The sequence below is a fragment of the Dromaius novaehollandiae genome, chromosome 1, assembly GCF_036370855.1.
Source record: "Dromaius novaehollandiae isolate bDroNov1 chromosome 1, bDroNov1.hap1, whole genome shotgun sequence".
Lineage (NCBI taxonomy): Eukaryota > Metazoa > Chordata > Aves > Casuariiformes > Dromaiidae > Dromaius > Dromaius novaehollandiae.
Genome location: NC_088098.1, coordinates 121,989,952 through 122,013,306, shown reverse-complemented (window position 1 = coordinate 122,013,306; position 23,355 = coordinate 121,989,952). Strand labels below are relative to the sequence as shown.

General features: G+C 43.5%; 1 protein-coding gene and 1 long non-coding RNA gene across 5 annotated transcripts in view; one reads left to right on the top strand and one right to left on the bottom strand.

Annotated features, from left to right (window-relative positions):
- The first annotated feature begins 272 nt into the window (after positions 1–272).
- Positions 273–16,038, top strand: LOC112981980 (uncharacterized). Of its 2 annotated transcripts, XR_003258879.2 has the most exons (4): positions 273–399; positions 3,701–3,854; positions 7,375–7,540; positions 15,787–16,038. It is a non-coding gene; the product is annotated as an uncharacterized LOC112981980 (long non-coding RNA). The 2 variants fall into 2 exon arrangements; XR_003258878.2 differs by lacking the exon at positions 7,375–7,540.
- The window catches only part of PDE9A (phosphodiesterase 9A), a 51,213-nt gene continuing 36,195 nt past the window's right edge, over positions 8,338–23,355 (bottom strand). For all 3 annotated transcript variants that reach the window (XM_026098024.2, XM_064525516.1, XM_064525510.1), the window contains 9 exons: positions 20,636–20,722; positions 17,250–17,354; positions 16,045–16,127; positions 15,018–15,174; positions 13,716–13,829; positions 12,934–13,038; positions 11,245–11,373; positions 10,959–11,054; positions 8,338–9,273 (listed from right to left, as the gene is read on the bottom strand). In XM_026098024.2, coding sequence (XP_025953809.1) covers positions 9,223–9,273; positions 10,959–11,054; positions 11,245–11,373; positions 12,934–13,038; positions 13,716–13,829; positions 15,018–15,174; positions 16,045–16,127; positions 17,250–17,354; positions 20,636–20,722 — 927 coding nt within the window. In that variant the 3' untranslated portion in view covers positions 8,338–9,222. The remainder of the gene's footprint in view (positions 9,274–10,958; positions 11,055–11,244; positions 11,374–12,933; positions 13,039–13,715; positions 13,830–15,017; positions 15,175–16,044; positions 16,128–17,249; positions 17,355–20,635; positions 20,723–23,355) is intronic.

Below are 23,355 nucleotides of genomic sequence, written 5' to 3'. Positions count from 1 at the left end.
CAGCGGTGAAACTTTGCTTACTGACCCCTAAACACAGTGGGGCTCAAATAAATGCGTCAAGCAAACGCAGTCAACAGGTTTTGATTCTGACCCCGCGGGCTGGAGTGCGGGTCCTCCCACATTGCAGAGCACAGCACTCGCCTGCTTTTCCAGGGCTGTTATTCTCTTTTACAGTCTGCAAATACCATTCTGACTCTGCAAACTTTGAGTTCCCCTTGTAAGTCACGGCACAGAATCCCCCTGCGTGTGCAATATGTCTTTAAAGATAGATAATCATCGTCTCCCTAGTTAAATTTTAACAACTGGGATGAGAAAAGACCTTTGTCCTAGAGATAAAGTCAGAGGTGTTATAAGCTTATTATCCTGGAAGTAATGGATTTAATCTCAGTTTTGAAAAAGGTAAGCCTCATGAATTATCCTGTGTAGCTGATGCTTGGAAAAAAGAGCTGTAACATACTAGTCGGTGCAAAAGGAATAAAAGATTTTTTTATAATAAGCTACTTATAACCACTTATTTTTATGTAATTTTTATGTATTTTCATGCAAAGGGCATGTGCTGGACCTTGATTTTGTAAAGCACCTAAATGAAGCTATACGAATGCCTGTAATGCTGCACTTCAAGACTGTGAGCGCCACTATTAGAGTGTTCAAAATTTCTCCATTAGTCTAAATAATTAAATAAAATGCAGGCATGGGAATGCATTTTTGCAACTTTTTAAATATACTTGCTATCGGACAAAGCTGAGAGACCTGTCACAACCTTTTCTGTCATCGTGCTTATTGCCATGCACAGATCTGAAATGCTATCTTTTGGATCTGGCAGCAGCTTACGCTTTCTGCATGGGTGTAAATGGCTACATAAAGCACAGGTCAATGAATAAATCAGCACAAAGAATGAATAAATTAAATGACTGGTAAGATAAAATGAAGCAGTAGAAAAAAAGAGGAGATTCCTTAACTTTTCAGTCCATCGAAATGCTACAACACAAGTTCTTCCTGGCTGCAGTTTGCCTTCCACATGGAGACAAAACCCATCAGAGGTCTCTGGCATGGCATGGCCTGCCTCTACCAATTCGGGACAGCTCAGCCTTGACTCGCCTTCCTTAAAATAAGCAGCATATCCCCTTTGCACTCAAAGGAGCTAGGAGTAGTCACTGCATCTGGACGTCTGTCCTTGGCAGTGTGCACAGGAGCCAGCATGACTAGGAGGATCAAAGTCTTGGAGGGGAAGGAAAAAAAAAAAACAGCCTGGAAGAAATAAAGTTGTCATTTATGACATGCACATCGCCCTGGTGAACTTCCTCAAGTACACAGTGTTTTAGACTTGTTATCCTATAACCTTTAGCAACATAGTTCTTCAGCTCTTCCCAAAGATAAGGGAAGGTTTCTCCACAGCTGAACGCAAGTTGGTGCCTAGAGGCAAGGGCCCAGGGGAAAACCTGGCTGGCACCACGCGAGTCCGGGTGCTCGGAGTGCAAGCCGGGGGAGCTGGGAGCAGCGGAGCGGGGCTACCTTGGAGGGGGAGGTGGGATGTGAGGCACCTCGCTCCCTGTTTTAGGGTAATTTGGGCACAGCAGCTGCGATCCCAGGTTCTTCACAGCTGTCTGCGTTGCACCAGCCTCTGCTTGGATGTAAAACATTTACCCATCACAGCTTCTCCAGCCTGCTTGACACTGTATGCACTAACTCAGGTGGTGGCGTGATGTTAAATCTTACCCACTCACATAGGGTAGATTGGTGGAGAAAGTTTTGAGTTTGCTGGGGGAGGACGCAGGCAGGTCCCTTTCCACCGCCGGAGCAGGGTGCAGATGGTTAATCGAGGTTAATTCCCAGTGATGGTCAACTCCTGGCGAACCAAGACCCTGGGCACTCGGGGCGCCCTGCTAAGGCAGGACTCGGCTCTCGCAGAGACCCAGCGAGAGAGCCCGACCCAGTGCAGCCTCCCCGGCACCAGGTGCCAGCTGCCTCCCTCGCCCCGCTTCCCCACCGCCCCAGCCAGGGGTAGTCAGTCAGTTTGCTAAAAAGTGCTTTGCGTCAGCACTGACAGTTGCCCACGAATGCAAATTGAACTGGGGTTTTGTTTTAAAGCAAGAAAAGGAAGCTTAAAAGATAACCTTTTTTTCCCCTCCCAGCATTTTTCTATTAGGGACATTTTGGTTTTATTCATTTCAAGGACAACTTCACCTAAACATAATAATATTTTTCAAAAAGCAAAATAATAGCTCCAGGGTGAGGTCATACATAAGCATGGTGCTGAAAAGGGATTCCGTTTAGCTGAGATTTTTTTATAAGGAAAATGAAATTTCAAACTTTCAAGTTTGTGCCGAAGTTTGGTAGGGGGTGAGGGGAGTCGCTCCTCAGACTGGAAAGTCAGTTGTTCCTGTAACCTTTTCTTCTGAAGCTGTGAGGAGACTGCAAGAAGCTTTCTCCCCATTGCTCCCCACCACTCCCAGGGTTTATAAAAACCTTGATGCTTCTCCTTTCCCCCCACAAGGCATGCCGTTTGCCAGCATTTCTGAATTTACCGCAACCAGCTAGTCCCAGCCCCAGCCCCAGCTCTGTGCATGAGCGACGGTCGGGGCTGGCAGGTGACCTGCACCCACGGGCCCTGGAAGGCAGGTGCCTGGGGCCACCGCATGTGCGGTTGAGAGGCGAGGGGGGACGGCGAGGGGCCGGGTCACTCCGGGCAGGCAGGGACCAGCCAGTGCCTGCAGTTTGGATATAGCTGGAGGGCATCAGCGCCAGTGACCCACACTGTGGCCGAAGAGAGAGGCACGGCTCAGCCTTCAAAGCCATTTTCCATAGCTGCAGATATAGGGATATGGCAAGCCAGCTTTTTGTAATGGAAAGCCTGGCCGGTCCTCGAGCACTGACTACAGTAGTGCAAAAACGTTGCCGCTATAACGTATTTCCAGCATGTTGACTCGGAAAGCAGACTGAGCACTTCAGAGCCAGATGGCAAAGTGCTCGAAAAAAAAGAAAAAAGCAGCACAAAAAAGAAGCTTCCCTCTAAAAAGCCACCGCTGCCAGCTGCCAGCCCCCCAAGATAAAGCTGGAAGGAGCAAACCAGCTTGAGAACGAATGTCTTGTTCGTGCTGCCTTCCCTTTGCCAGTTATTTGCATTTACTTTGAAACCGTTATCACGCTTGCCTCGGGGAGCGATAGTGGCTGAGCACGCGAGCCGCGCTGGCCTGCACTCGGCATGGCTGTCCCTCGCGCCGTCTCCCCACAGTGCTGGCCTTCGCCGGGGTCGTTTCTGTGGCTCTCTGCTGAGGGGAGCAGCATGGGGCAGGCGGCAGTGAGCAACTCCGTGCCAGGTGCAAGCCGTGAGCAACCCGCGCGCCGCTCATCCCCCCCCGGTTTGCTTGCCAGAGAGAGTCGGGGCAGTGGCTGAGCAGGGGGTCTGGGTCTGCGTTTGCACTGAGAGGCACGCGTGTCCAACGGCTTTCAGCTTAGCTGACCATATGCGAGCCGTTGGCTACGAGTGCTTTAAAGCGTCCTGGTGCGCTGTGCAGGGGCTGCAAAGCCTCGCAGCTCCCTGGTGGCACCAGCACTGGGAGAGGAGCTGGAGGGCAGCCGACCTGCATGGATTAACCAGGGAAGCTGTTAGCTGGAAATGCTGGCAGGCATGGCCTGGGCGCACAGAGTCCTGAGGAGGATTTATATATTTTTATGTTGATTTTCTTGTCGTGCTTTTCAGGCTGGAATACATCCCAGCTAACCAAAGTCCAGGACACGATCAGCAGACTGCGAGCGAGCTCTTTCGCCCTAGATAGCAGCAGAGCTGGTCCAAGCTGCTGTCATCCTAGAGTTTCCTCTAGGGAACAGGACCTGTGGTGTCTATCAGCCAGGCGGTAAGCGTGTTTCCACACAATTTGGAAAACAGAGATTTTTTTTTTCCTCAGAGGCATTATAGCAAGCTTTGGCTGCCACAAACCTCGTTTACACTTTCCAAACCCTCCTGGTTCTAAGTTTGTCTTGCAACAGAGCCAAGAGCGGTATTACGAGAATGTCTACAGATAGCAATTTTGTGTGTATGCATGTGCCTGAACACACCTGTACTTCTTGACTACGTGCCAAGACCATCGGAAAGCTTTGTCGTGTGTGTGAAATAGTGAGAAGTGCAGCATAAAAGCAAAGTCTCAGACCTACCACAACCTGACGGTGAAGAGAGAGATGTTTGGCTTGTTGGATGCAGCTTCTTAGTTTATGAGAACATCTAATCAGGTTTTTGGCCAAAAGGTTCTATGAAGTCATATTTTCTGAAAATAATAACTCTTGGTTCCTACACTGAGGAGCGCTTCACATCCAAGCACCACAAAGTGCTTTGCAATGGTAGGGCTCTCCCTTCTAAAGGAGAGGAAAGCCCTGATTTGGTGGTTTGCTCAAGGTGGTATTTCAAGCCAGTGGCAGCGCTACGCTTATTATTAAGACTGTTATTTGCTTCTTGCATTACAATAGCACCCACACATGGTGCAGGAGCCCAGCAAGCTGTTTTTTTGGAGTACAAACTCAGCCTTGGCCTGGGCACTCCCCTGGGGGACTGAGAGGGAGAACAGATCATCTGCCCACTGTCATGGTGCCTGGCAAAACAGCATCCAGGTTGTTTCAAATGCGCTTTTGACAGTGGTTGCTTCATGTTGCCAGGCCTGACCAGCCCTGGCCGCAGGAGCATGGGGCTGTGCACGCTGAGGCATGGCTAAGGAGAGCAGGAGCTGTCTGGGCTCCCCAGGGCCCAGCTTGGAGCTGGGATGTGCCCCCGGCTCATGCTGCCTCGCAGCTGACAGAGCTGCTTGGAGACGCAATACTTTTACTTTGGGCATCAGAGCAGCTTGCAGATGGCCTTAAATCAGAGACGTCCATTTGTGTACATCTTTCCTGCACACAGTCCCTGCTGCAGCCGGGACTCCGTGTCACTAACAGGCATTTTGTTATGCTTTATACCTTGTCTCGCCACCAAGAGGATGGTTTTGAAGACAGGAGAACAGGGGGAGATTTTGCCTTAGCAGGGTGGGTGGTTTGACCTGCTGCATCTGCTCTCTCACAGAAACCTTGACAACAAGACAGAGCAGTATGATGGGAGAATAAGAAGAAGTGTGTGTGCTTTTAAGACCGCAAGCCAGGCACAACCATGGGACTTGCTCTATCATATGTTCCCAGAGCGGAGGGTCGCTCACAGCCAAAGCCCACTACTTAAATAGGAAAATTTCATACTTCATGACACTGCTTCTCCTGATGGGTTGATGCTCAGCACCGGCCCTGTGCTTTGCTCCCATATGGAACAAATGCTGTTATTATTGCTGCTCAGAGGCAGCACCGAGATTAACAATTTCCATGTACAGATATTTCTTTGGCGTTACATAACCTATGTATTTAACACACACTAAATTTTCATTGCAAATTGGCTGCTGTGGGGGTATTCACATTTTTTAAAAGCTGTTTCCTTTCCTAGCCATGCAGTTATCTTATAGCTTATTTTGATCTGATTATGAAAGCCACACTAAAAAGTAAACTGGGTATGAGGCTGTGGGATGACATAATTAAAAAAAATTAGAACTAAAATCCAGAGATCATGGTTAGTTTTCCAAGCCAAACAGTGTGGGATAGTTATAAATTGTTTCATACCCACCTTTGATCACAAGTGTGAAAGTAACAGTGTAAGGCTGGGATGCAAGTGGGACCATCATGATGCTGAAAAGATGCATGCAACAGGTCATATGAATTTCTTTCTAGGCACCTACCTCAATGTAAAAAAACCCCACCAAGATATGATATTTGCTCTTATTCATTGGATTAGGGAGAGAAAAGATTTAAACTCACTCCAGACTTCTATCTGGCTGTCTCAAAAACTTCATTTTCATGCTAAGCATGGTTTAAAATGTCACTGTGAAAAATGTGTGACATTTTGATTGACTGATTGCCAAGATTCTCAAATCCATTCATTTACATATGAATCACAGTGTCAAATATTATGGAAAAAAAGTACAGTAAACTAGAATTATCAGAGAATACCTTACATTCCCCTTGGTTAAACATACATTGGGAGGAGGAGTGTCTCTTAGAAATCAAATATTACAAAGACAAATGAGATTTAAAAATGCCGTGGCATCCCAGTTTATACCAGTGACTGGTAATGACTGCTTGTGGTCTTTTTTGCAACTGTCTATAAATAGCAGCCTGGATGTTGCCTGTTCTTTCAGTGAGCTGCACAGTGCATTACAACATCATGACAGTCATCAGTGCTGTCTCAAGTAAGGGTTGCATTCCCTCCTTCATCTTTCTGACGTAGCTCCAACAAAGTCAGCAGGATTTTACCAGCATCCTTAGATCATCTCCCTCCAGTAAGCAGTTTTCAGATTGCTCTTAAAAGTGGTGGAAACCAAAACCAGCATGAAGAGCCATCAAATACAAAACTCCCATGTTCCTCAATTAGAAAAGGCTAAGGAGCCTTCACTATGCAACTAGCTACTGTATGCCAGAGGCCGTGACTGGGTTTGTGGGAGTGACATTAAGCACATGCATAAATACTTGTTGGATTAGGGTTTATGGTTAGAGAAAATCCTTCCGACTGAAACAAAACCTCCTATCAGGATCACTTTTAAACAGTTTTAGCAGAAGGAGGGTGCAGTCAGCTTCCTACAGCAGGTTTTCTCATCTAATGTAAGTAGCTCAGTGCAGGACTTGGCATATTCTGAGCAACTGTTTATAGCTCCTATGCAGCACATCTGCTTTGGGCGGAAATCCACTTGAATGGAGACAGTAAATTTGATTTGCTTGAGAAAAAGAAGTGAAGAGTTCCACAGCAAAACAATCTGGGTCACAATGTACTTTGGATTATAAGATTTAGTACAGAAAAAGGCCCAAGCTGCAGAATTCAGAGCCAGCTTTCAAGCATCAAAAAGTTTAAGGGTAATTAAAATGAAAGTTTAGTTCATCCACTTGTGAATATGTCTGCATAACTTGGAGCTGACTCTGTGCTTGGATCTTCCCATCTCCCTTGTGCTCCCCCAAGGCCATTCAAATCCAGGGATCAGACCCTTCTCCAATTCACAGCAGAAAGCACCAAACCAATATACACACACAAAAGGCTGTTTAAAGAAGAAGACTGCTTGGATAGAAAGAGGCACCAGCAGGGACAACTAGCTGTGGGTCTGTCATGGGTCTCTGAAAACATGCAAGCAGGAAGAGGGTAGGGGCGTGGTCATTTCAAGACAATACTTCAAGATAATACAAAGAATTAGAGAGTAGCTGAAATAATACAGTTTGAGGCCAAAGAAATAGACCAAACAATGGTAAAGCTACCGAGGGAGAAACAGAGGGAAACTGAGAATTACTGTGCAGAAATGATGGGAGAATTATTCTCTGAATTTCCAGGGCAGGAGGCAGTGCTGAACATGGTACTAGTCACCTGGTACTTCTAGAGAGGCTGAGTTTCCCAGGGTGTTACCTGTGTCATGAGGGGGAAGACTGGCCACCCATCTACTCCCATCTTTGTGAAAAAGAAGCTGAGACAGTGCGCGCAGCTGTGGCCTTGGCAGAGGTATGGTGTTAGTGTGGGTGCCTGCCTGTGGGAACACAGGGAACAGTGCAGCTTTTGTCCTTTCTGCTGGAGTATTTGCAGCAGATCCACAAAATAACCTAGGGGAAGAGAAATTGTGACCCTCTCCCTCCTTTTGCTTCTGCTTAGCAAGCCTGGTTAAAAGCATACATCCGTGAAAGCTGCACTGCCAATATCTCATATTCCTCTGCCCTAAGGAAGATTTTAAAACTGAGGGTTGACTTGTGTCCTCAGTTTCCCCTTCATAACACCACCAGAGGCTCTGGTGTGACATTTTGGGGATATTCACCACCCACTCTAGCCACCTTATTGTTTAACATGGCCAGCTAGGCTGGGCGGCAGCCTGTGTGAGCTCCCTGCGCTGGCAGGGGCTTGGTCCACTGCGGGTGGGCGGCTCCTGAGCCCAGGGGCCAGGCGGCATAGCCATGGGCCACCTCTCGTGGATGCAAGGAAGCAGGATTTCTTTTGGCCTTACCATTTGCTAGGCCGTGTGCAGTAATCCCTGACAGCATGGCCTGTCACTGGGCTGCACGGCTGCAGCGCTGGGCAGGGCTTGGCTCCCAGCACTCACAACAGTGGAAGTGAAGCTGTTTCGGTGCTGCTCCTATGGTGCAATGATGCCACAGAGAAGATGTTTCTAAAACTTCTCCTCTTAAGAAGTCCAGAACCTCCCCTCTCCTTTACAGCCTCTCACCTTGTATTCATTACGAGAGCTTTCATCTTTGGGAATGGAGGCAGTTTTTATGTGGACATCAAAAGAAAAACAAGTGTGACACTCATTTCTGTAGAAGAATATATTATTTAGCAGATCAGTCTGAAGGTAAAAAAAAAAAACAACTGTACATCTTCAAAGGTTTTTCTTGTTGCTGTTGCTTTTTGCATCCACAAGGATAAAAATATGCTTGCATGGTAGTCTCAGCTGTGAGCTCCCTTTGCTCATGCTGAAGGATCCCATGATGCCTACCTGTACCAGGCCAAAAAGCAAACCTGCAAACCCAGTATGGTTTCTTCTGCATTCTTCTAGTGTAGAAAAGAAAATTTGCGTCCAATATACTGGGCTTCTGAATGTGCTGTGAACACTATAAAATTCAGAGTATAATACAGAGAAATGTGTCATTAGGGCCTACTAGGCAAACAAAAATATATGCCAGGACCCCTGTCAGAATATAAGCATTCATTAAGCTATGCTATAATTAGCATACTGCTGAACACATATATATAGTATCTTGAACAGAATGACATTTTTTGGTTTTGGACTTCAGTGGATCATCTTCCAGAAGAGGCTCCTTTGCTAAATTCCACTTTGTAGACTGTGGGCCTAATTCCCGATGGTCACCAAAAGGGCAAAGCCGCTGAAGGTTTGAGTCCTGCTGCAACCTTCACAATGTCCGCAGGGGGGTCCTGCTGGGGGGCTGTGCAACATGCTCTGGAGCAAGGGGAGCCGTCAGTGCCTGCCTGTGGCGGTGCCTGTGCAAGCAGTCTGCAGGCTACAGACCCACAGGCGAAGGGTGGCTGGTAAGCTGGGCACCCATGCTTGCCACCTCTCTGGAGGACATGTTCCCAGGTGGTTGTTGATGTAGCCACCATGTCTACTTGGCAAAGATGATAATTTCGAAAAACAAAATAACCTTGGGACTTATACTTCGCTCATAGTCTTTTTCTTCTCACTTTTCGGTGCTTCCGGTGGTCAAGCTTTCACTTTTCTTTTTCTGCAACTGAAACAAAGAGCAAAGCAGAATAAACACCACTGATACAGTGCCCCCACTGCTGTGAGTCCAGTGCTACCCTCTCCACAAGGCATGTGCTAAATTTCTATGGAAATAACAGGCAGCCACTTGGTATACCACAGGCTGGAACTCAGTATTTCTCATTAGCCACTGTATTAGGCTCTAGGATTTTTTGCTACCTCCTTTTGTTTCAGGATATTTCTGAATTAGGGCAGTTCTCATTTTCCCAAGACCTCATGTACACTGTAATTAAAGCTCCATCAGTCTGTATAACAATTCTGTTTTGACAGCTTCTGTAAATCAGAAGTAAAATTTCAGCTCAGCATGAAACACGAAGAGGTCTCAGAAAGGCTCACTGTCATCTTTGAGCTCTTTTCCCCTCCTTTGAGGAATGCTCCGCATACCCGTTGTAAACCAAAGAATGCCTACAAGATTTTCTTCTTCTTTATAAGTTAGTGCCCTCAAAACTTGTGCTCTTTGATTAATCAGCCTTAGTATTTGTACTGCTGAGAGGAGGACTGTTCCCTCCAAAATGCTTTGGAGGAAGTGGGAGCGATAGCAGAAAGCTACTCTGTCCCTCACCCAGCCAGTGAGAGATCAAGTAAATGAACCCTCATTTCCCACATATCAAAGAATATCAGTACAACTAGTTCTTCAGGGCACTTCTCAATTTATTTTGGTGACAGAGTGACAGATAGGGTACTGTCTACATGATAAAACTGTTCTCGTCAAGAAAATCCTAAAGAGTGCAACACTGTTCTGGGTAGGTTTTGTTATCTGTTTCATCAGGGAAAATAAATGTTCAAAGAGTTGTGTAAAGAAGTCAGTAAGCTAAGAAGAGGTTTTAGGATTTGTCTGCTGGTCCAGCGCCACAGGCTGCAGGGCACTGCGGGAGCTGAGGCCAGCTCAGCCGCTGGCATGACTGCTGCTGCACAGCAGCTACAGGCACCCAGTTCCTGGGACCAGCCTCATCTCTGTCCTGGCCTGGCTCCTGAGGCAACACAGACAGGAGAGAGCAAACGCAGCTATGCGTATATCTGAATTTTCCTGTGTCTTGCATATCAAAACAAGAGACATCCCATTCATGGAGATCCCCACTCAGCCTCGGCCATAAAATGAATCCATTGGTTGTCTTGTTAATCCTAGTGAGTGCTATGTACCTGAGTGTGATTCCCCATAAAATTCCAGGCACATTCTTGATGATAGGTACGTCAGTGGAATTTTCTTCTCTGAAAAGAAAATTAGGCCTCTCTGGTGCAGCTCCTGAACTGATGTAAATTTTGCCCCCTCCCAGAACATTTCGGTGCCATCTAGTCCAGGTTAACTTCTTCCCAGAGTAAGCAATTTGCTTCCTGGGATAGGTGCTTGCTAAAGTGCTCCCCTCAAACAGTTATCTTTAGGCTTTGTCTCGAGGTCCCTCACTTCCAGGCAGCTCTATTCCCCTGGCCATGCTTCTGTGCTACCTGGCAGATGTAAGTACACATTCATGGGCACATACATGCTGTGATACTCTCCTTTCTGCAGTTAGGTATAATGAATGTGTTTCTCATGAGTGTGATTGTGACATAAACATTCCTATTATTGGGGAATTAAATTAGTATTAAATTATTACATCTGACTTATAATTATTAAGTTATAAAGTTTGCCTTATGAAAAAGATATTTAGAGCCTACCTCTTTCATAGCGTCATCTATCTGTTTTAATTCCTCATAGTGGTCCCTGGATTCCCAAAGAGGCTGGAGCATCACCTCCTCCACTTCTGGGAACAGCTAGAAGAAAAAAAAGAGAGAGAATACTGACTTTTCCTTTTGTATTCATTAACTTATACATGCTAGAAATAGACCGAAAGAAAGGGTGTGACTCGTGCATTCCTGTTTCCCTGGCTAACGAAACGCCTATCACAACAAACAATGAAGTTCTGCACACTCCCAGTTCTGCTTCTCACATTTGATAACTTACCTTTGTCACCATTTCGAACATGGGGATGAGAACAAATTTAAGGAATCCAATCTGTGCCGTTGGTTTGGTCACTTTATCGCGGTCCATAAAAGGTGCCACTGGAAGCCCCTCAGATTTTTCTCGGTCGCTCTGGAACAAATTCATAGTGAACAAATATTAACCTTAGCTAGAAGCCTATGAGGAGAGTAATGTGCTGAATAGACCAATAAATAAAGGGCAGTATTCTGTACATACATCTCAGTGGTATATCTAAAAATAAAATGGAATAGAAATCTGCTTCCTTCAGGCTAATATAGCCTGCTTTGTTCAGAGCAAGCATCTGAACAGATCTGCACAGCACTGACATGAAAGTAGTCATCTGTGGGCTTACAGGGCAATAAGGCCACCTGATTCCCACTGCAAACCCATGGGTCTTGTGGGGAAAAATATTCCTGAACATTCAGAAAGGTGGTAATGGCTCTTTGCCACTCTGTAAGAGAAGGAATGGGTCCTTGATTTCTTCATTCTCCACAGAGTGATTCTTCTTGGGTGTTCAACCAGAAATTACAAACCTTCTGTAATAAAGACTAAAGCTAGTGCCAGCTTATCCAGGGACCCATAATTTCTACACACTCAGCAAGAGAAGGCTGAATATATGTGTTCAGGACTTTAGACCGCTTTGTGCAAACCACAGTCCAGACCCTTCATTGGCATAAATGAATATAGCTCCATCGGCTGAAAAGAGTTAACCATGTTACCTGCTTGACCACATGACTCACTATTTCTCTGTGGGTTCATGTGCAAGCAGGTCATGGACTGTGCACCCAAAAAAGACTTCCTGCTGCAGGCTTTCTCTTCCCTCTGTTGGGTCTGTAGGCACATAGTAGTGCTTTTGTTTCATACTTGGATGGCCAAAACAGCAAGGCACACAGATAATAAAATTTTAAGTAAAAAACTGCAGTGCAGTCGGCTAGAGGTGCTTCTGACACATTGTTAGAGGTCTCTGCCTCTTGTCAGAAGCTCTCCTCTGCACACACCCTGTCAATGTGTGGAAGAAACACACAAGATAGCTCCAGTGTGTTGTCCTTCTCAGATCACTGCAGCTGCATTTTGCTTGCAATGCCTCCTGTGGCAGCATACAAGCCTGGCTCAGCCGGTGTGCAGGAGACAGCTGAGGGCTACTTTTCCAGCAACCCTTTTTTATGCAATCAGAAATAATGTCCAGCTGGGAATCCAGTGAGGAACAATTGTTCAGGGAGCTTAAAATCAGACTTTGCACACCTTTGCAAGTTTTCTGCTTTTTCTTTCAAGCAAATCTTCATACGCAGTTAAAATAATCTAAACTAGTCCCATGTAGTATTTTATACCATTGATTGACAGTTTTATCTTGCCACTGCTCTTCCCTTTTGGCTCAAAAAACATTTATACACCAAAAAAACTTGCAAGGCAGCCCCTTTACAGAGAACAACCTTCAGTCCGACAGCATTAGGATTTTCAGGTTGCTGTTGTCTTTCAAATCCAAATTACAGTCAATTACATCTACTTGCTTTCTGAGCAGCTTCTCTGACTGACAGCCTTCTGTAGCTTTCTGTAAAAGAAGCCTTTCCATCCTGGAGCTGGACTGGGCTGTCAGACCACAGCACAGCTCCCACTGAAGTGGGAATCAGTAGTAGCAGCAACTGTGCAACTGAATCTCTCCCTCATTCTTACCTGCATAAAATATTCCTCTAGTAAGCAGTCTACCCAGGGCTCTGCTACTTCCATCGGGCGGACTTCATTGGAGATATCACAGCATTTTATCAGTACCATCTTCAGCTGAAAGAGGATCAATACTTTAATACTGCAGTCATATTGCCAGCCCTTTTTCCCAATCCAGAGCTTGTGTCTTTACAATGCAGGGGGAGAAAATGCTTTTAGACAGCAGGGACAGTCTTAGGATTAAATCAGAGGTCTTAAATGGTCTGGATATTTTTTCACTCTCTCAATGACCCTGAGTAAATCACTTTTCCCCCCCTCTGCCTCAATTTTCCTATCTGTAACTCTGGGATGTGTTACAGTAGAACATGTGCTTATATATCATGTGAAGAACTTCTGAGATTTAACCAGGAATGATCATAAAGTTCTTTGTAAGTGCTTGGATGGGGTCAGAGGAAAGGCTGCCATGAACTTCAAAGACTATCGGATTAGGAAGCAGAGGAGACTTGAATTTGTACTGGACACTCTTTCTGCATAGTAATAGACAATAAGAACTTGTATCCTGACAGAGTAAATGTATTTTATTCCTGATGGCACTCCAGGACTTTTTAAGCCAGAATGATTTATTTTTTATAAAGTGCTTCCAAATTTGTAATTCTTTTTGGTGGGACAGAAGGTGTTAGAAAGGATTCTTTTATAATAATACATCTTGAGCCTTGATTTTTAAACAAATGCACATTCATCTGCAAGATTTCACACTGTGCACAGAAAAATGATAATCCAGAAAATCTCCTTACACAAGTCATGTGTTCTTCATTAGAGTAATCAAAATTTTCCATTTTTTCCTTGAAAGAGTCCAGTATTTCTGCATGTCTTGCCATGTCTGTAGCCAGGATCAGTGTAATTATTCCCTGGTAAAGAAAACATGTTCGTATATTAACTCAACGTTGTGTACAAAGTCTGTTATTGTAGAGAAAAGTGGGGGTGTTACATGTAAAAAAAAACCCAGATGTATTACATCAGTAACACTAAATGGGGAACTTTCTAACTTCAAACCACCAAGTAAGCTAGAAAAGAGTTATAAAGAGGTCATGGTATATTAGAGGTTGGCTAGGTCTATAATACTGGTGTTACATTCTGAAGGCAGTGAGTTTTTTCTTTCTGACTGGCTGATTGTGGAAAAACAGTTGTACAACAGGATGTTAAAAGCCACACTTTGTTTGCTAAGATCTACTTTTGGTCCCTTGGAAAGCAACATATGTTTTGCTGCTGACTCCAATAGCACAAAGAAGAGACAAAGATCAGTAGATGAGCATGTCCTCTGTACTCATCCTCCTTGGATGAAGGACTTTGAAATACATAACCACAGGCAATGCAGTAGCAGGTCTGTACCCCCCTGCTAGGCAGAGTTTATGACCGGAAAATACGTGGTTAATGTAAAGCTGTAGGTTTTCATGCAGATCTGTCCATTTTGGTCCATACCTGCTTCCCATGCTTTGGCAGAAACAATGACTCTAGTTAGGCCAGTCTAGTTGGGCCATTTGAGCCCTTTTTTTTGGTTTTCTTTTTCATTTAGTGTGTAAGGGAGGTGTGGCACGGAAAGTAAGAACAAATATTGGCCCGGAATGCTGTAATGGCAATTACAGTATTGTTCACTGTCACAGAGATATCTGTGATAACTCCCAGTCCACCAGAACCTCTTCCAATGGCAAAAGTGCTCTGCTGTTGTAAATCTTTTCCCATTTCAAACCCTCTCTTAAAATTAATACAATGTTCTCTTAAAGCATAAACTTCTGCCACGAGAACGTAATCCTTTCCCAGTCAGAGCTAATTGGCTCCTTCCATAACATAAATATCTACACAAAAAATGTCACAGGCTTTAATAGTCAAGATGTGCTCATGATTTCTCAGCAAGACATTCCAGAGAGTGCTGTTGTGGAAATCATCCAAGAATCCCTCTTGGATCCTTCCAGTGTAAGGGCTTTTTCAGTCCTACCCTCTAGGGAGAATGATTCACTTGCATTGTACAGCAGGGAGGTCTGTGCATGCTACATCTTCAAGCAGAGTTTGTATGACACAAATGGGACCAGCATTCATACCTGTCTTATCTGTTTGAACTGGTCCTGGTCAACATTGGAGAAAATGTTGTATTCTGGCTGAGAAATGATCTGGAAAGCCACGGCACAGTGATGGTTCTCCAGTGGGGAGATATCATTGTAGCGTACTGCAAGCTCTGTTCGTGCATTTATCTGATAGCTGATGTGAAGAGAAACAATGAGAAGTCCTACAGATACACACCAGCTGCTCTAAAACATGCTGCTTACTTTTATTTACATTCTTTTGAACACTTATTCAATCAGCTGCAATTTTTTTTTTGATTGTTAATACTAAATCAGACTTTTAGAGAAGATGGATATTATTTTAATATCACTTCAGGCACTCTTCCCCTTTAGGTTATTTTATTTCACCAAGTCTCTGTAGCTTAAAATGACATAGAACAAACACCGAAGGAATGGTTTGGGTTTCATTCAGCCCCCAAAACTGCTGACAGATGGGTTCTCAATCAATCAGAACTGGCTTCTGCCCTTATTTAATGAATGACTACAAATAAATTAGATTCACTCTCCCTCCCTCTCTCTTTCACACATACATACACAAAAGCAAAAGTGACCATGAGTAACACTTCTAATTTCCTCACATGACAGTAAATAGAATAATATAGATTTTGTAATCTGTAATTGTGAAATAGTGTTTAAGTCAAATCATCCTTTGTATTTTATTATTATTATTACATTTCAATCAGTGAAGCTATACTCATCTATGCCCTCTCAGCTGTAAAACATTTCCTTTTTTTTTTTTTTTCCTCAGGAGTAGAGAGGGAAGTGCCGGGGAAGAAATCTGAAAGAGCATTTTCTGACAGGGCTGAGGGCAGCTGGCAGCCCCAACCCGGACCTGAGGTTTCTGCATGAAGTTCTGCCCTGGCCCGTGTGTGAGTGAACAGCAGGGCCTTGGGGGAAGGCTGTGGCCAGCTCAAGCTGTGAGGAGGAAAACCTGATCCACAAAAATGCCAGCCAGTGTTACCTTCTCAATAAATTTTGGGAGAGAGAAAGCAAGAGACAGACTTACGTATTGTTATAACCAGGGTGATCCAAGTCATGGCATACTGCTGCGGTCATGAGAATCAAGATGTCAATTTGGGAAAATTTCTCCTGCAAAGTACAAACCATTAATGTAGTCTTGCAATTTCTTCCTCTCTCCTCGTAAATGAAAAGAAGAAAAAAGCCCACATTTACATTTCAGGGAGATGCAAATCAGAGCAAAATGAAATATGTTTCCATAGTTCAATTTACTTCAGTCAAGAAAGAGATTTTTGCCTTCCTTTCCAGCAAAAATGACTGAGATTTGCCTTTGTTGTATTAAATAACAGCAGCTCAGAGGAGGCAATTTTCCTCAAACTTGCTATTACTGCAGAAATTGTATGAAAGCACAGAAATATTAATACAGTCTCTTACAAGTCATTTGAGTATCTTGATTAAATTAGTTAGGACTAGAAGATAACTTAGCTGTCATTACATTCTGTATTAACTAAAGTTATAAAAAGAGTGAGAAAAATTAAATGTAGCATTTCTACAGCTTCTGAATAGGATGAACTTCCATGCAGAAAAGTTTTTCTTCATACTCCTGCTGGCAAGGAAACAGACTTAGGCCAGAAACTGAGATGTTTAACTATGGAAAAAAAAGGATTTTTGACGAATAAAAACTATTTTTTACAGAAATGAAATGAATATGCAGACACAGATTTTCAAGTCAAAGAAAAGAAATGATGCCTGTAGTTTAGGAAAACATACAGGTCAAATATGAATCTTGCATATGGTACATGCAATGCATTATTTGCACTAGATCATCCAGAGGCAATCACGGTTTTGGAAAAAAACCTCTGTGGAAATAGTTTGTGTCATGCACAAAGCTCACATCCACAGACCATAATTCAGTAGGCTTTTGGATCCAATTTGTAAATGTTTCATATTATTGAAATGCCAAAAGGGCTTCTGTGTACAAAATGGGAATATGCTAGAAGTGAAAATAGCTCCACAGCAGCCTCAGAAAGTCCAGGAGGTGTCTGGGGTCTGAGACGGGGTGGCTTAGTGGGCAGCCAAAGGTGAAAAACCAACAGCTTGCCCAACACCTGCCCTCCTCTCTCCGGCTCATCATTTACAAAGAAGTCAGTGGCCTCTTTGGCAAGCAAGATGGCACAGGTTTTGTGGCACTCAATGAATGAGCATACACCCCATGAGGGAAACACAGTGTTAATACCTGGATGGGGGACATACCTGGAGACTGCAGAGTGAGATCATGCTGTACATCATCTGGGTCACGCAGAAGCAGTGCCGGAAGTTATGGAAGGGGTTGTTTCTGTAATTGTCATGAATACACAGCTGCAGAAAGAGGGAAAGAAGCAGTCAGAGATAGGAGAGTTCTTTTTCTATAGAAATGTGAATACATATGCTTCCCAGTCTACCTGGAAGCACCGTATATCCTTATAGGAGTGCTGTGGAGCCCAATATTTTTCTCTGCTAAGACCGAGTTGCAGCACAAGGCCCTCTGACACACTTTCTGTCTTTCTGGGGGAGGACAAGAAATAACTGCCTTTCAATAATTTGTCAACACTTTGGCTATGCAGTGGTGTCCCCAAACTGCACGAGAAGGGACATATTTCCCAGTCACAACAGGGCTACTCATGTAAAGCCCATGACAGCCTGCTGATTTTTTCTTACTTTCACAATTCTGAGCACATTTGGAATCAGGAAACTCTGAGACAGGTAATGCTTGTAGCAGCTTCTCTCTAGTACCAGCTAGCTGTGGGTAAGCATCCCAATGCAGCTGTAAATGCGTCTCAGTCCTAAGACAGGACTCTGTGCTCTTATCCTGAATTTGTATTTCAAACTGTGCCATCGTTAAACAGCCACTTTGGGGTATGTAAAGAACACAAAGTACATCCTCATTCCCCTCGCTCACTGAATGCAAATTGTAGCTTTGAAATCTTCAAAGCTGAAATGTAGTTGTTATCTCATTTGCAAATACTCAGAGGTGGCGCTTTGGGATGTGTCTCTTGGCAGAGTGAAGATGTGAATAGACACACAGGAGCATACCTGTGTAGATTTTCTACCCCAGGAAGCATGGATGAGGTTTAGCCATGCGGACACATGGGACTAACTTTCGCATATCTTAACTTCCCACAGACCCTGCCTGTATACTCTCATTACAAATGCAAGCTAAAGCAGTTTTGATGTGTTCCTTGCTACTGTTAGCCTCACCCAGCTGGCACAGCTGAGTTAAAACATGCCACGGTTACTCTTCTAATGTACTAGATGGCCTTCAGTATCTTTTCCTGCACATCAGCAGCACTGCTGGACCCCACCTGCTGAAGGGCCAGTAGCCTGGACCCTGAAGAGCCCTTACCCACATGCCTCAATTACTGAATTTGAATTAATGACACTGATGGCATTCTTGTCCCCTTCTCTAGCTAAAGGGTGAGTTTACTGAGAGAATCCTCAGGACTCTTCAGGATCAAACCCTTTAACCTGGCATGTGACTTCTAGAAAGCCTAGGCATGCATAGCTCTGGGCGAGGATGTGGGCTTCACTGTGGGCTTTCACTGCTTATTAAATATTTGGGCTTCACTGCAAAAGCTCCTCAGATTCTTCTGCAATCAAAGACTTTAAAATTACATTACATTATTTTAAAATCAGTAACTAATTGCACTGTATGGTTGACAGCCAGGCTCATGGATGGTAGGCGGTATCTCCCAGCCTCTGCACAAACACATCGCTCGTGCACAGGCGCTGTACAACACTGCTTGGGTGTAATGTGTATATCCAGCAGTGGAGCTTGGAGCATCCCGGGGTAATCTTGACTCACAGCGCTGAAGAGCTGGAGTGATGGGGCTGCATTAGTCATCCTTTCCTCCACTTTCTGCAATATTTCTGTAGTCAGAGGATGTGGGAGCACAGAAGAAAGTATATGCAGGAGGCAGCTTTTTCTCACTCACTGAAGTTCAAACTGGTGCCCATGCTCTGCCTGGGGAAGTATCACAGCTTGAGGCAGACTCCTCGGGGCTTTTTTAATCACCTTTCTTTCTGTGAAGCTAGTGTTTGAGGAAGGAATTCTCACCGTGTCTAAGATTTGTATAAAATATATTGGAAACTCCATTCATTGTTCAGAATGAGGCTCTTAAATGCTAGCAGTAAAAAATGACTTGGAGAAACAAGCTAACAGGAAGCCGCCTGCTGTAACACTTGTGGGTGGTATGTTGATGCATGTTGACATATCACCTTGTTTCCCATGTTTGCAGGCTGTGAGACAGGAGGAGGAAATTTTCTGTTTTATCTCCTCTGTGCTAGTCTTGATTGTATTGGGTTTCATCCTACCCCTTCTGTTCAGCTAGTTTCTAAGGTCAACAATACTAAGCTTTTCAACCATCTCCTTCAGGGAGAGCTTTCCCAGGTCTTGATCATTTTTTAAATCTCCTTAAATGTAGTCATAATATTTTTCTAACATGGCTTAACCAGTGCTACATACAAATTCCAGGTGAGCTTTATGCTTTGCATAGAGACATGTTACTATCGGTCCATTTTATCCCTTATTCCAGTCTCTAATCAGCCTAATGCCTGTTTAGCTTTGGGCTGCGGCAGCACACCAAACAGTGACAATCACTGACATAACTACTCTTGTGCCCAGGTGCTTTTTGCTCTTGATGTACTTACTGGTATGATGAATTCAGTGTTTTGCTTTGTGTTTTCTAGCTACATTCTGACTGCGTGGAATTTGTTCAGACCTTTTTGGAAGCCTACATCAATCATACAAAACAGTTCCCTCTGTTCTGTGCATACTCTTGAGATAATTAAACAAGATTAGTAAAATACAATTCTTCTCCATAGGAATCATATGAAACTTATTCATATCATGAACTTCACGTCATGACTTTTTATTTATTGTTTCAATAAATTTGGCAGGTAGAGATGTCAGTTTTGTTAACTATAATTATTCAGCTTATTCCTAGATCCTTTTTAAACAATAAGTGGTATATTTACTATTCTGCAGTCCTGTAGGACTCTGATGGGTTTTACTGAGAAAGCCAACATATTCTTCATCTTTTTAACAATTTCATTCTTACGCTCTCCCTTGGGCTTGAAAACTTACTGGTTTTTTTAATACTCTAGTGTTTCTTCTTTAGACATCTTAGTTTCTGGTATGATCTTATCTTTATCATGTCTGGCATCTCTGCAACATTCCCAACATTGAAGACCAAGGCAGAAAAAGTTCTTTAGCTTCTCAGCAAGTTTTTCTCTTTCATTCCTTGCTCTTTTACTCCCTATGATTTAGCACACCTAATAATTATTGTACCAACTGCTTTTTTGGCTATATTTGAAGACGTTCTTGTTGTCTCCATTTACATTAGGCAACAAAAGCAGTCACCATAAATGAATTGCTTGCCGTAATAGAAAGCTCAGCAAACACATGCGAAACAGTTAAAAATTGTCATTTGTGACCGCAAGAATGCAAACATTTGCAAGTACTTAAACTTTAAGGGTGTGTATAGATTGACTGCTTTCAGTGGGATTACTCATGTGAGCAAAGCTAATTCCACGCCTAAGTATTTTGTTTATTGATTTCTGAATTTGAAAAACTGCAAATATCAGTAAATTGAAATACTTACCAGCCACCTCTTTAATGTGATAGGATTGATGTTGAAGTCTTTAACCAGTCCAAGATCATGGTACATATGTTCTAGACAACTCAGCATCTGTGGCCAGGGATAGACAGGTTATTGGCTTGGTAAATATCACTTTAGTTTACAATACAGTGCAAAGTGAATTTCCTCCTCCCAAGGCTGCTATAACTGCAGAGCCCTTTTGTTAAGATGAAAGAAAGATGTTCAAAGATCGCGTGATTAAAGACAGTGCAAGAGGGGAGGTAGAGAGGTTCTGAAAGCTTTTTGAAGTAGACAGATCACTGCTGACTTCATAGGTTTTGTACAGGGCTTTGAATCACACCAGCTGTCTTTAGCAACTGTGATTCATGAATATCGTAACAATTCCTTCTCATGAAAAAGCATTGCCATTTTTCTAATTCAGCTGGGATATGGGCTTGTTCTAATGCTTGTTGAAATCAATGGGAATTTTCCCACTGACTCCAATGGCCCTAGCTGCATAGAGATGGATCAAGCCCTAGCTGTATAGAAAATGATGGCAGAAAACAAGACATGCTTAAAGCAATGTGTATTCTAGACACATAGCAATGTCTTTTTCTTTTCTGACTTCTTCTAAGTTCTTAAATCAACTATCCTAACTCTTTTTTGTTTCTTAAAAAAATCTCAGTTTATTAAAACACAAAATTGTAGCGAGTTTGTGAACATCCGCTCCCACAGTCTGGAGCTATGAATCCCAATGGCTGAAATGCAAAGGCAGGCTGTTCTTTTGAGACAACATCTGTGCCAAGGTACAAATGGGAACACAGGTAGTGTGGCACTGCCCCTCCTGGTTAATCTTCTGCATTTGAAAATATTGCAGAAGAGAGGTATTGATAACCTGATGTATCTGTGCACATAACAGCTGCCACCATTTAAAAGTGAACTGATTTCTAGGATTTCAGGACTGTATGTCTCTGCATTCTCATCTGTGAGAACAAAATCTGCAGGGGGTAAAATGTAGCAATTATATTAGCAGTTCTTAGACTGTAGACTGATCCAGGAGTTATAATATGATGAGTGTAATATCACACATACAGCCTTGGAGATATTTTTAGTTAGGTTTCTATTATTTAGGATCTTATAAACTCTCCAGAAAAATGGTTTCATCTAATGAAATTTTATATATATCCAGGGAATATACATAGTTTACATGGTAACAAGGGAGCTGGTTTTGAGTCATCTGAACAGGAAGAAACATACTTTCCCACAAGACTTGAGGGACAATGTCACAAGCTGATCTGTGCTCAGATCACACTGCCAGTGTTTTGACACAGATCACCTTGTCTCATTCCTAGTCTCTGAGATAGGATATATGTTTTGCAACAGTTCTTTCAGAAAAAGCTTTCTGAAACAATAAACCTGAGCTGGATCTAGAGGGGCTGAGCTACGTTCAGGAATTGCCAGTCTCCCTCCACTCATTGCCAGGAGGGCCTGGGTGAGTTGCTGGGGTGATTCGGAGTCTCAGAGCTCCTGCCCCAGAGTCGGGTGAACACACGAGGGTCTCAGTTTTCATCAAAAAGAATTAATTTTAGCTGTGTCAGTCAACAGCAAAAGCTTGAATATGGGACTCTTTTAAGGCTTAAAATGAGTGAGCATTTGAGAAAGAGAATGAAAGTTTGCTGGATGGCCCTGTTACCTACATGCTGCAGAGCACCACATTATTTCCTTGTTTACTGAGCACATAGGCAACTGTTCATTGTTAAATAAGCATTGACAGAATTGAAATATTCTCTGTAAATATAAACCAGAGCTAAAAGGGTGAGACAAACCCATATGGTGCTGGGGTCACCAGAGTTTGTGTGGTATCTTATTTCTGGGCAGTGCTCCTCCTTGCAGAGCATGCCTGATCTCCATACCCTCTTGTTAGCAGTGTTCATGCCACCATATAATGTTTCCTAGTACTCTGAATGAGTTACTTTGCTAAAATACTATGCTTCAGCATGCAAGAATCCGTGGCAAATGTTTTTTTGTCTCTCCCTATTCTTTCCTAGTAGTCAGAATAACAATAAGCCAACAGTGTTACGGTCCACCTGGCAAGCTGTAATTCTGCCTTGCTTGAAAGACCTGACAGGCATTCAAAAAATGGGGCAAGCCATTTTGCCTGAGCAACTGTATAGCTGTGGTGCAGGGAAATAGGGGTGGAGAGGGAGCAATGATTGCAGAGCATCCACCTCAGCTTGGCACGGGCCATGCGAGGAAAGTTCTGCCAGCCTCTGCAAATGGGAGATGGACCAGAACACCACCAGAGAGTCCTTCTGTTATTCTACCAGTCAGATGAAATATCTTGAATGAAATATGCTATATCTGGGGGGTGGGGCTTGGGATATTTTTACTTGTCATGTTCATTTAGAAATACTGAACCAGATTGACTCTTGTATGTGTAATATTTTATTGAAAATTTATTTGTGCTGCTAGTGCCACCCAATCCTTCCCTTAAGAAAAACTCAGCACTAAAACCCTAACTTAGTCCTGTCCTCCCTTATGTTTTCCCTGTGTGAGATTTACTCAGATCTGTTGCATCTAGTTTTACACTATAAGCTGGCCATTGGAGACACATCCTCCTTCTTCATGTTTCTGCAGAGGCACATTGGACCTTCTAGAAGCATCCATAATACAGATGATGAACAAAAGCAAGAAGAATAATGATAGTACTAATAGGCTGTGCATGCAGATTTGCAGCCTCTTCA